Source organism: Erpetoichthys calabaricus, chromosome 3 (assembly GCF_900747795.2).
Source record: "Erpetoichthys calabaricus chromosome 3, fErpCal1.3, whole genome shotgun sequence".
In the NCBI taxonomy this organism is placed as follows: Eukaryota; Metazoa; Chordata; class Cladistia; order Polypteriformes; family Polypteridae; genus Erpetoichthys; species Erpetoichthys calabaricus.
The window spans coordinates 51631636-51645455 of NC_041396.2; the positions used below are offsets into that span (position 1 = coordinate 51631636).

At 36.5% G+C, this 13820-nt stretch overlaps 1 protein-coding gene across 2 annotated transcripts in view; it reads left to right on the top strand.

The window, feature by feature from the left end:
* Window positions 1–13820, top strand: part of cd2ap (CD2-associated protein) — a 277447-nt gene that overhangs the window by 228679 nt on the left and 34948 nt on the right. For both annotated transcript variants that reach the window (XM_028796811.2, XM_028796810.2), the window contains 3 exons: window positions 1383–1516; window positions 9588–9703; window positions 11289–11375. In XM_028796811.2, coding sequence (XP_028652644.1) covers window positions 1383–1516; window positions 9588–9703; window positions 11289–11375 — 337 coding nt within the window. The remainder of the gene's footprint in view (window positions 1–1382; window positions 1517–9587; window positions 9704–11288; window positions 11376–13820) is intronic.

A 13820-nucleotide genomic window follows, 5' to 3' on the forward strand; every position in this document is an offset into this window, starting at 1 on the left:
CCGTCTCTTTCTTATAAACTTAAACTGAATCTTGCTTCATTTCTATTTCTCAGATAGCTGAAAAGAAAATAAATCTCCAGTGTGGACACTTGACTGTACTTTTTTTTTGTCATGTGGTGTGTTTTCTGTATCATAGTTTCATATTCTTGTTCCCTATATGTATGCCTTGCTTAATCTGTCTTTACTTATTATGCTTTTACCCATCATGAGATGGTTCTTGTGTGACAAATTGGTAATGAGAAACTTTTTTATAGACCTTCAATTAGGACCAAACCAGCTGATATTATTTTGCACTGATAGGGGGCAGGATTGCTTTCTAAATACTGAGAGATTTCAGTTGGTTTCTTGGCTTTCCATGCCTTTTTGCACCTCCTTTTCATCATGTATTCAATAGTTTTTCTCTGTGTCATTCCACTTTTTTTACACATAATTTATGGAGTGGTGGCTCTGAGGCTAGAATCTGCACTGGCAATCGGAAGGTTGCCGGTTCGAATCCCATAAATGCCAATAGGGACTCTGCTCTGTTGGGCCCTTGAGCAAGGCCCTTAACCTGCAATTGCTTAGCGCTTTGAGTAGTGAGAAAAGCGCTATATAAATGCAAAGAATTATTCATTATTATTATTTGTTTTGATTTCTTTGTATGTGTGGATTATTTGGGTTGTTACTGACATATGGTGAAAATGTCATGTCAATAACCCCATTAGGAATATATTTACTGAGAAAAATGTTGACTCGTTCACCTGCTGTATGTATTGCAATAAATAATCCTCTTTCCAGACATTTTATACACACTATAGTGTCTACATGACCCTTTGCACATGAAGTCATCATGGACATCCTTAATCCAAGCTAGTAATAAATGTGAGTTTACATACCTGTAAAGAAAAGTAATTTAGTCTGATTAAACATAACATTCTATAGTGTATCCTAGTAAATTTAGTTATTAGGATTAATTAGCTTAGCCTAATTAGCTTAGTTCAAGCTAATAAGGTTGAAGCCACATTACATCATATTACATTTTATTAGAATTTATGCTGTGCTGTGGTCAACTGTAAGGCAGAATAAAGGCTGCACAAGTCTATATGCAAAATGACAAGAAACTAGGCAGAACAAAGGCCAAGCAAATCTCTTTTCAGAATGACAAGAAGTAAGTCAGAATATTCCATTTACATGTTAGATTACAGGGGTTAGATTAGAACCTTCCATTATTGATGTAGCTTTTTAAAACTAAAATTCAATTCTGGTTAACAAAATAAGTGAATTTGACTTTAACATTAACTTAGTAAGTTTGACTTTTACAGTATGGTAAGTAAACATGCATTTACTCTGTAGCTTAGTCGTTTAAATATATAACTATAGCTGTAACTGTTTCTTGTTTATAGGCCCAATGGTGATGTGCCTTTTAATCGACCAAAGTCAGAATGTGAGCCAGCCTCAGTGAGAACAAAAGACTGTGACTTCATTCCAACTAGTAGACCAAAGTCTGTGGAAATTACGGAGAAGTCTGGAGAAACGGGTAGGTACATTTTTGAAAATAAATTTATAAGCTATTTTAAACTTTTCAGCACAATGAAGTTCCTATTTAGCATTTTTTTTAAGAGTTTAAAAGTTATTTAAAGAGAGTTGTCTACCTCTGGCACGACTGCTAATTCCATTTTGTAACCCCTTCATTGGTGACAGAATTATCTCTAGTCATTTAATGATACTGTTCTTTTGCACGGTGGTACTTTTCTTGCATACCAAAACAGAATCATGACTATTCTTATTTTCCTCACACCAAATGAAATCAAGTAAATTAGTGTCCCAAAAAATTCATCTTCACTATCAAAAGGTCCTTATTGAAATTTCAGCTTTTATTAATTTGAAGATTTGCTTTTCACTTTTAACCTTTTATTGTAACTGGAACAAAGATTGATGTATGGGATAGAAAACCTTATGAGAATATCTTGTTCTTTTTACCAGCATCAGTGGTTAGCAATGGTAACTTTCTCTGTTACGCAAATTTCTGCTATTTGTTCTTTTTTTAAAAAAAAAAACAAACTTGGTGATATTTTACATAAAATTCATACATTTGGAAGCACAAAATTGAGACCCGTTCGGATGCGACAAAAAGATGATTAGGTGTTAACAGGGTAAGATATCAGCAAATTCATGAAACATATTACAAACTGGTCAAATAGCATAAACACAAGGGAGTCTTAGCAGTAAGCACTTTTGCTGAAGGTGTCAAAAATTAATTTTCATCTGGTTGATGTGCCGAGTGAGATTAAAGTGTACCTCAAGGAAACTAGAAATAAAGTACAGTGTAATGACCTTTGAATTTTGCAGTAGAGTCCAGCTGTGGACCACTAGATGTCTGCTACATTGAGAGGGTTGGTGATTTTAACACAATATGCCTGTTTACAGTATGGTTACGATTAGGGTTGTTGGAAAGTTATCTGACTTAAATAATGATGACTGTCAAATAAATCTATTGACATAAATGTACAGTCCAACTGGCTGTTGTATTGTGGAACTGCATAAGAAATACGAATGGTTTGCTGCTTTTTAATGAAAAATGACTATGTAATTAATTTTGCTGATAAAATGGACTTTGCTTTACTGAGGTGTTTTTTTTAACACTTGTTCTATAGGAAATTGCTCAGGACTGAAATAACAATGGTTAAATCAAGGATTTCGTTATAATTGGAGTTTGTTCTAATGGAATTAGACATTTTTTTGAAGTTAATGGTAAGCAAGCAGGGCAATCATTTAACCATCAGCAAACTGAAGCATACTGTTAGGGTTGTTCAGAATTTTCACTTGTGGTGTCATCAGAGTTGATTAAGGTCGGGGAAGACAAGTATAGTCATACGAAAAAGTTTGGGAACCCCTCTCAGCCTGCATAATAATTTACTTTCAACAAAAAAGATAAAAGTGGTATGTCTTTCATTTCCTAGGAGCATCTGAGTACTGGGGTGTTTTCCGAACAAAGATTTTTAGTGAAGCAGTATTTAGTTGTATGAAATTAAATCAAATGTGAAAAACTGACTATGCAAAAATTTGGGTACCCTTGTAATTTTGCTGATTTGAATGCATGTAACTGCTCAATACTGATTACTTGCAACACCAAATTGGTTGGATTAGCTTGTTAAGCCTTGAACTTCATAGACAGGTGTGTCCAATCATGAGATAAGGTATTTAAGCTGGTCAATTGCAAGTTGTGCTTCCCTTTGACTCTCCTCTGAAGAGTGACAGCATGGGATACTCAAAGCAACTCTCAAAAGATCTGAAAACAAAGATTGTTCAGTATCATGGTTTAGGGGAAGGCTACAAAAAGCTATCTCAGAAGTTTAAACTGTCAGTTTCAACTGTAAGGAATGGAATCAGGAAATGGAAGGCCACAGGCACAGTTGCTGTTAAATCCAAGTCTGGCAGGCCAAGAAAAATATAGGAGCGGCATATGTGCAGGATTGTGAGAATGGTTACAGACAACCCACAGATCACCTCCAAAGACCTGCAAGAACATCTTGCTGCAGATGGTGTATCTGTACATCGTTCTACAATTCAGCACAATTTGCACAAAGAACATCTGTATGGCAGGGCGATGAGAAAGAAGCCCTTTCTGCACTAATGCCACAAACAGAGTCGCTTGTTGTATGCAAATGCTCATTTAGACAAGCCAGATTTATTTTGGAACAAACTACTTTGGACTGATGAGACAAAAATTGAGTTATTTGGTCATAACAAGCGTTTTGCATGGCAGAAGAAGTACACCGCATTCCAAGAAAAACACATTGCACCTACTGTGAAATTTGGTGGAGGTTCCATCATACTGTGTGGCTAGTTCAGGGACTGGGACCCTTGTTAAAGTTGAGAGTCAGATGAATTCAACCCAGTATCAACAAATTCTTCAGGATAATGTTCAAGCATCAGTCACAAAGTTGAAGTTACGAAGGGGTTGGATATTCCAACAAGACAATGACCTAAAACACAGTTCGAAATCTTCAAAGGCATTCATGCAGTGGCAGAAGTACAATGTTCTGGAATGGCCGTCACAGTCCCCTGACTTGAATATCATGGAAAATCAATGGGATGATTTGAAGCAGGCTGTCCATACTCGGCAGCCATCAAATTTAACTGAACTGAAAAGATTTTGTATGGAAGAATGGTAAAAAAATACCTCCATACAGAATCCAGACACTCATCAAAGGCTATAGGAGGCATCTAGAGACTGTTATATTGGCAAAAGGAGCCTCAACTAAGTATTGATGTAATATCTCTGTTGGGGTGCCCAAATTTATGCGCCTGTCTAATTTTGTTATGATGCATAGTGCATATTTTCTGTTAATCCAATAAATTTAATGTCACTGCTGAAATACTACGGTTTCCATAAGGCATGTCATATATTAAAAGGAAGTTGCTACCTTGAAAGCTCAGCCAATGATAAACAAAAATCCTGTATAGTATTAGAAAGAAGTGTCAAAAGTAAAAGGCAGTGGGCTTGGTTTTAGGAAAATGATGATGAAGGACTGTGCTTTGGCACTCGGTTTCTCACATTATACAAACCTGATGCTTGTTTCTGTATTGTGGATTCAAAGAAACTAAAGTACAAAAACAAGAGGTAACAAAGCTACTGTTAGTCTGACCCAGATCAGATTCACAGAAGAGCTGTTCATCCTTCAGTTTACATCATTTTTACCAGGAACAACAGCTACCACAGCTGCTGATACATGTATGCCAGACAGTGTATACAATCAGAAAATGCATATTGCTATGTTTATTACAGAGCATGACTTATCATTCACAATAACTCAAGCCATGCTTTTGACTTGTGTAAAAAGCTTTCAAAGGACCAACATGCATTTTCAAGCACAAACACACAAGCCAGCCATTTTGTTACACGTATTGTTGTCCCCACAGTTCAGGAAATGTTTACCAGATTTGACTTTTGACTTGATTATTCTCAGTCTGGCAGAAATCTGTTGCCATTATTTTTTTGATGAACATTGCTGAACTCTTAATTGTTTATTTTCATTGCTGTGAAGACAAAGGAAGCACTTTAACTTTTTTATGTTAACTATATTTATAAATAATAAATGGAATGTAGTCCATCTGTTAACAGCTTATTTGATTTTTTTTTCCCATCTCACTACCAAAAATATGTTTTAGATGGTTATCTCCAAATGTTTATACTGGTCAGATATTAACACAGTGGTCCAGTCATGCCAGTTAATTCATAAGAGAAAACACTGTTTTATTCAACTTACATTTGAACCCAGTTTTTTTTTTTTTTATGAAATCCTATTGACATTCTTCATCTAGGATTGCTTCGGGAAATGAATAGCTAAAGGTTTGATGGTAGTCATAAAAAGCATTCGTGATATTGATGAAAATGGGCATCCTTATCTGCTTTTCATGCTCTGATTCAGAGTAATTTAAGGTCATATTATTAAAACGAACTGAATATTCTGGAAATAAATAGCCCCACTCATCTCTAGAGAAAGGCTTTGGTCCAAGGATCATTAAGACCTATAGAGTATCCAGTGCTGTAAGTGAATATATTTTAAGCTGCACTGAAGATTAGGGAGAAAGTCCAGTTTGGTCTTGTGATAATACAGAAGAAAGCATTTTTAAATTCTTCTACCTGAAGCCTTCTCTAGTATCTTAACATTATGACTCAGAAGTGAAACTAGTCTGTTTAATGTACACCGTAGCAAGTCTTTGTTTTTTTAAGTAAATATAGTAATTGAAGGTCAGGGTGATGTTTTGCATAGCATATTTTCTCTAGCTTCTTTAAAGCTTCTGCTAATAAAAAATTGTACTGATTGAGTTGAAACCTTTTTATAAAGTTCTATTGGAATGCCCTCTGAGCCTGTAGCTTTTCCTCCCTAAAGTAGATTTATGGCAGCTTGCTTTTCTGAAATTCTCAGAAATTTATCAGGATCACCTCCATTAAGCTTGTTGAGCTATGTTATTTGCATTTTATTAAAATGTCCTTAACTTGAGCAGTATGTTCTTTATAAATGAAAGAAATAAACAAATTATAAAATATTCATTATTTTCTTTATTCTCTAGTTTCTCTATATACTTTTGTTAATATATATCAAAGAAGAAAAGGGAAATTTACACTCTTAATGTTTACTAATATATGCCAGTACAAGCGGTTAGTAAAATTTACTAAAAAATGGTAAACCTGTTTGTATTAATCTTAGTACATGTTACAAGCAGGCGGCACGGTGGCGCAGTGGGTAGCGCTGCTGCCTCGCAGTTGGGAAATCTGGGGACCTGGGTTCGATTCCCGGGTCCTCCCTGCGTGGAGTTTGCATGTTCTCCCCGTGTCTGCGTGGGTTTCCTCCGGGCGCTCCGGTTTCCTCCCACATTCCAAAGACATGCAGGTTAGGTGGATTGGCGATTCTAAATTGGCCCTAGGGTGTGCTTGGTGTGTGGGTGTGTTTGTGTGTGTCCTGCGGTGGGTTGGCACCCTGCCCAGGATTGTTTCCTGCCTTGTGCCCTGTGTTGGCTGGGATTGGCTCCAGCAGACCCCCGTGACCCTGTGTTCGGATTCAGCGGGTTGGAAAATGGATGGCTGGATGGATGTTACAAGCATATGACGTTAAATTAAACTCTCATGTTGCTGACAGTGTTCTTTGCTTTCCCAGTAGCTCAAGTATCTAACCCTGACTTCAAAAAGATCTTGTTTCAACCCTTAATATGAACTTTTAATGCTTTAAAGATTGTGGGAATATTTTTGTTTTATCAGCTTCCTCTGGAGAAGTGTAAATATACAGTAGAAGTGATCATCAACCATTACTTTGAGTCTAGCCAGAAACTTAAGGCTAGATCTGATAATCAGGTGTATTGTAGGTACTATTTGATTTTGTAAAATGTATCTATTTTGCAGCAATTGTAGTTGAGAAATCTGGAAAAGATATGAATTTGACTATTTTCAAACATAATCTCCTTTGTCAACCTGAAATGGAATATCATGTTTTCTTCTCCTCATAGTTTGTTGAATCTGACTATAGGGCTTCATAAACTTTGGTTTCTGGTCAGCCGGCAAACCTTGGTGTTAGAGAAACATTCTGCTACTCATTTCACTGGGTTAAGACTTTCTGTTGTTTCTGGTATTCCTAAAGGTATGAAGTTTTTCCATCTATATCTGTCTTCAGACCTCTCAAATGTATTAGTGTGTATTGAATTCAGATTCTAAAGCAATTTTTTTTATCAGTAGCCATTGCCTTTTGTTTTAATTCTTCAATGCAGGTTCAACTAGTATATCCTTTACACCTTCCAGTTTAGATAGAAATACTTTTGACTTTCATTTTATATTCAAATTATTTTTTTTCCTGGACTATTGTCCAGTTTTATTTCAGCTTTTCATCAAAGCTGTTTAAGTGTACATCCTGATCTTTCATATACTTGTCTCAGTTTTTCCATTTTACCATTAATATATATCCTCCTGAGCTTAATTATCTTTAAAAATAAAAGCTTTGTCCATATATCTTCTTTGTCTTCCACACTGTTCTCTGATAGCTCTTAGATTGTTGCATTGTTGTTACTAGTGCTGGGGTGACAAAAGTGTGTGTTTGTAAGGGTTTTTGATGGAGATAACTAGAGCCCACATGGTTTAGTTTTGTAGCTTATGTGTGACAAGATTTCAGTCCCAGCCTTCCACATTCCTAAGGGCTTGACTTTATGATGCACTGGGGGGGAGCCCTGCTGGTCAGGGCTGGCCACCCTACTGCTCACCTGGCATCAAGGACATGGCATGTGATTCCCTTTTTTTTTTTTTAAATAAAGTGTTAGAAATACTCAACTAAACTTTATTACACTTAAGACTAACAACATACTGAAAGATATTCTTGTGCATAATCATAATATATATAATTCACAAAATTGACTTGTTTAGTAAATTAAAATTCAGTTTCAGTCCTTTTCATTTGACAAACCAACTGCTGCCAATTTGTGACTTCATTGAGACACATAATAATTGTCTATTTCAAATGTTTATGGATGACCTGAGGGCTGACTTCAAATCTGAATAAGTAAATTCAGTGACACATACAAACATATATTTAAGAATGCTCAAAGGTAACTTTCAAGAAAATCACCAGGAGATAGACCCATAGTTGAGGCAACCATCTAACTGTGGAATAAAAGGACATTTCAACAGAAAAGTAAGGACTTTATAGGATGTCTTTCCCTATCATATAGTTGCACTCAAAATTATTCAAACCCTATTGCAGGGCAGCTGGCGAAATTTACCAAGTTGCAACTAACAATAAACAAATCAAAAAGAACAATTTAAATAGCTCAACACAACTAATATTACAAGTGGTTTCTCCACATTCCACACAAAATATTACTTTTAATGACTACTGCAGTCTCAAAATTTTCTTCATGACGAGCATCTTTAGTACTTAGTAGAGCACCCTTTTACTGTTATGACCTGATGCAAATGTTATGCTCAGCCAGATGCCAGCTTGTGACAGTGTTCCTGAGGAATCTTAGCCAATTCCTCATGGGCAATGGCTTCCAGCACACTAACACTCTTAGGTTTGAGAGATTTTCTATGGGGTTCAAGTCAGGCAAGTTTGACGGCCCAGTCTGAATTTATTAGCTCACATTCTCCTTGGAAAGTTGGATGCTATGATAGTTCATTTCGTTGCTTATGTTGTATTGTTCATGTAGAACTGATTCAGCTGACATGCATTTTAATTGAATTAAATTAATTCTTTTATGGGTGCCCCACATTTTTTTTTAGTCACATATGACCAACAAAATCTTAGTACAATGTATTTTTTACTTTTTAGTGCATTTTTGAGTAAAGTTGTGTCACTTAAAAATCTTTTTCATACAGTATATATATTTTTAGCCGCCCTAATGCTGCACAGTCCTCAGCACATTACAAAAACTTTGACTTGGATGGGAAGGTGATTTGACAGAAATGACATTAGCAACAGAGTCGAATTGAATCTCTGAACAGAGTATTTTCCGAAATGTGCATATAAATGATGAAAAAATGGTAAAATTTAGAAAAAAAATTAGTTTGTGTACATTGGTCTCAAACCTTTGACCATTTGATTGATCGTCCAACACACTAATCACTTCACCAATGCTGCTTAACTGTCATATACAAGTAATTTGACAAAACTTCAATATCAATTAATCATTTAATTTTTTTAAATGATTTGTCTACATTGGTCTTGAAATTTGACCATTTAATTGAAAGTCCAACCACTTGACCCCAACACCGTTAATTTTACGTATTTGTGTGTTGGCTAAAAGCAGTATATATATAATTTATACATATAAATATAATGAAAAAGGAATTCAAATCCTTTACAGTCTATGAAAAGTCTTACTGATTAGAGAATAAGGTCAGTCAAAAATGGTCATGTTCTAATAATTTTATAAATTGTAAATAATCAGTAATTATGTCTAAATAGTTTGGTTAGAGACCCCTGTTGTAATTGCCAACATATCATATATCAATGTACAATCAATTGTGCTTAATTATAACAAATATTCCAAAACTTGTAAGTTCTATTTGTTCACTTTACTTTTGATTGCCATTTTACAAGCCTTTGTTAATATTTTTGCAGATCTAATGAGCTTTGATGATATTACATCTACCTCAGAAAAGCTGTCTCACCCCACCACAAACAGACCAAAGATGCCTAACAGGAGGTTACCTGCACAGTTTGCAGGTGTCCAATTGGTAAGTGATATGCTGACACTAGCATTTCTACAATTACTCATTACTCTTGCTACTATTAATAAAATAGTGTAATAGCGGTTCCTTGACCAAAGGTGCAACACTAGGAAAAATTATTTTAGGAATTCTGTAGTAGGTTATGTATGAAGTGTCAGTGCTGCATTGATATTTATTTGTTTATGCATTTGTTACACCAAATCTGTCATTATGTAATTTGCACTAAATTCACACCTGGAAGTAGAGATGTAAAGTTATCAGATTGCAGAGTTTGCATTCTGCATTTTGGAAGCAAGAACTGAGAAGCAATGTCCATTTTTATTATGCTTGGCATGAATAGGGATGGTAGCAGACAGGTCAAAGCAGAACAATGACAACTTATAAAGGCCTATGTAGAGACTTGCAATATTGAGGTACAATGCCATTGATGTATTCATAGGTCAAGACCAGATTTGTCTAAAGGAAAGGTTCATACACCCTCTTCTACCTTTTTTGGCTACTCCTGTTAGGGGTTGCCACAGCGGATCATCTTTTTCCATATCTTCATGTCCTCTGCATCTTGCTATGTTACAACCATCACCTGCATGTTCTCTCTCACCACATCCATAAACCTTCTTTTAGGCCTTCCTCTTTTCCTCTTGCCTGGCAGCTCTATCCTTAGCATCCATTTCCCAATTTACCCAGCATCTCTCCTCTGCACATGTCCATACCAGCGCAATCTTGCCTCTCTGACTTTGTCTCCAAACCATCCAACCTGAGCTGATACTCAAATGTACTCATTTCTAATCCTGTCAATCCTCGTTACAGCCAGTGCAAATCTTAACATAATTAACTCTGCCTCCAGCTCTGTCTCCTGTTTTTTGGTCAGTGCCACTGTCTCCAACCCATATAACAAAGCTGGTCTCACTACCGTCCTGTAGACCTTCCCTTTCACTCTTAAGGTGCTAAAAATAAATGTGTTAAAGGGGGTGCAAGGGAATAGTGACCAGTGCACGGATGTGGGGTGATTTAAGCAAAAATCTCAGACTCAATTACAGAAGAGAGTAAGAAAAGAAGAATTGCTTACTGGTAATTTAATGGGAATTGTGAAGTTGTAAGTTAAAAATGAAGCAAAATATTCATTTGAAATGAATAATGGTTAACAGCAGGAAGTGGTTTTCAGGGAGACTTCAGAGAGGAAAAAAGGATTCCAATCTGATGATTTTGTGAATTTTTTAAAAAGTTTTCTATGGCCAGAGTGAAATGTAGACATTTTCCAGAGCTGTTTAGAAGAGATACCAACTGGACAGTGAGTATCAAGAGTGGGAGTAAGACCAGATGACAGAATTATGGTCACTGGAGAGTTAGGCAAAACAATCTGGAGAGGGAAGTGCAGAAAAACCAGAAGTATAAAGGTAGTAGTGCCTAAGAATGATAGACTGTTGAGGTTTGACAATAAAGAGTTAGGAAGGAACATCAGGAAATGAGTGAGTGTTCCAAAATATATAAAGGATGATGAACTTTCCTAGATGAAATATGATAACTTAAATACTAAAGATATTTTTCTTTGATCAGTATGTGATAATTAAATTAATGTATTTTTCTTCTTTAGCATAATAAAGAACTAACAGTAGAAAAGACTGTCAAGATGGAAGAAAAAGAAGTATTCCCCAAGCCAAAACTAGCTGATATTAAAAAGGTAAGTTAGGTGTAATATACATATGTATAACATGACCTTTGAATCGATGGCAGAAGTATCCCTGAAACAGCTAACCTTCAAGACTACTTTTTGGTGGTTATATTGTTAACAAGACGAGGGAACCACAAGTTCTAGCCATAATCCCCATTTGCACAGTTCTTTAAAATATTTATTACAGTTCAGTCCATATTATTAATAGAATTTAAACTCTGGCTCCAAGTGCATTAGATACTGTTACAAAAACATTTTTTTAATATCAGAAGAAAGCATAAAACAACATACAATATTTACACAGAAACATATATACTCTGGGCCTCATTTTATCTCTAGGACAAGCTAAATTCTTCAAAGCATGTATTCAACAAAATGTTGAAAACTTTCTTGAGGATTTTGTTTTTATTTTTTTTAACCCATAATGTTAGCTGCAAACCAATCATTCCACCTCAGGTGAAAGATGCTGTATTGGAAATCTACAGACCATTGGAGTAAACTAAACTTGGTGCCATTAAGATTCATGCAGCCAGCCTGAGATGATCTAGGCATTGTGACATAGATAGTCCCAGTAGTATAATGCTCCATATGGTAAACTAATGTACATGGGCGGTAATAAAGGATTGGCATGCTGTTTGGCTTCTAGGGATGCTTAAATGATACTAATGTTCTAATGTGTGCCAAGAAAGTATTCCATACACTATTATACTTTAAATAACATCCCATACCTTTGACAGAAAACAGAATACATTGTTTCACCTCTTTTACATTATATTACATCAAAATCTGATTTCATCATCCACATGTTGCAGCAGAAATTGAGATTCGTCAGACCAGGCAAAATTATTACAGTCTTCCAGTTTTAATGATCATGCACCAACTGCATCCTCATCTTACTATTTTTAAATGTCAGGAGCAAAAGATAACAGGATCTTCTGCTACAGTAGCCAGTCTGCTTCGAGGTCCAATGAATTGTATCTTTGGATGCACTTATGGATAACACTGCTGTAAAAATTGATATTTGAGATTGTTTGGGCTATCTTTTAGCTTAAACGTACCATTCCTCTGCACACTTGCAATAAGGTGTTTCCTCCAACAGCACTTCCTTTTTCACCTTTTGTCTAGTTCTATCTTGCTTCTCATGTGTTTGTGTGTATATATACACATATATATACAGTGGGGCAAAAAAGTATTTAGTCAGCCACCAATTGTGCAACTTCTCCCTCTTAAAAAGATGAGAGAGGCCTATAATTTTCATCATAGGTATACCTCAACTATGAGAGACAAAATGAGAAAAAAATCCAGAAAATCACATTGTCTGATTTTTAAAGAATTTATTTGCAGATTATGGTGGAAAATAAGTATTTGGTCACCTACAAACAAGCAAGATTTCTGGCTTTCACAGACCTGTAACTTCTTCTGTAAGAGGCTCCTCTGTCCTCCACTCGTTACCTGTATTAATGGCACCTGTTTGAACTCGTTATCAATATAAAAGACACCTGTCCACTACCTCAAACAGTCAACACTCCAAACTACATTATGGCCAAGACCAAAGAGTTGTCAAAGGACACCAAAAACAAAATTGTAGACCTGCACCAGGCTGGGAAGACTGAATCTGCAATAGGTAAGCAGCTTGGTGTGAAGAAATCAACTGTGGGAGCAATTATTAGAAAATGGAAGACATACAAGACCACTGATAATCTCCCTCGATCTGGGGCTCCACGCAAGATCTCACCCCGTGGGGTCAAAATGATCACAAGAACGGTGAGCAAAAATCCCAGAACCACACGGGGGGACCTAGTGAATGACCTGCAGAGAGCTGGGACCAAAGTAACAAAGGCTACCATCAGTAACACACTACGCTGCCAGGGACTCAAATCCTGCAGTGCCAGACGTGTCCCCCTGCTTAAGCCAGTACATGTGCAGGCCCGTCTGAAGTTTGCTAGAGAGCATTTGGATGATCCAGAAGAGGAATGAAACCAAAATAGAACTTTTTTGGTAAAAACTCTACTCGTCGTGTTTGGAGGAGAAAGAATGCAGAGTTGCATCCAAAGAACACCATACCTACTGTAAAGCATGGTGGTGGAAACATCATGCTTTGGGGCTGTTTTTCTGCAAAGGGAGCAGGACGACTGATCCGTGTAAAGGAAAGAATGAATGGGGCCATGTATCGTCAGATTTTGAGTGAAAACCTCCTTCCATCAGCAAGGGCATTGAAGATGAAACGTGGCTGGGTCTTTCAGCATGACAATGATCCCAAACACACCGCCCAGGTAACGAAGGAGTGGCTTCATAAGAAGCATTTCAAGGTCCTGGAGTGGCCTAGCCAGTCTCCAGATCTCAACCCCATAGAAAATCTTTGGAGGGAGTTGAAAGTCCATGTTGCCCAGCGACAGCCCCAAAACATCACTGCTCTAGAGGAGATCTGCATGGAGGAATGGGCCAAAATACCAG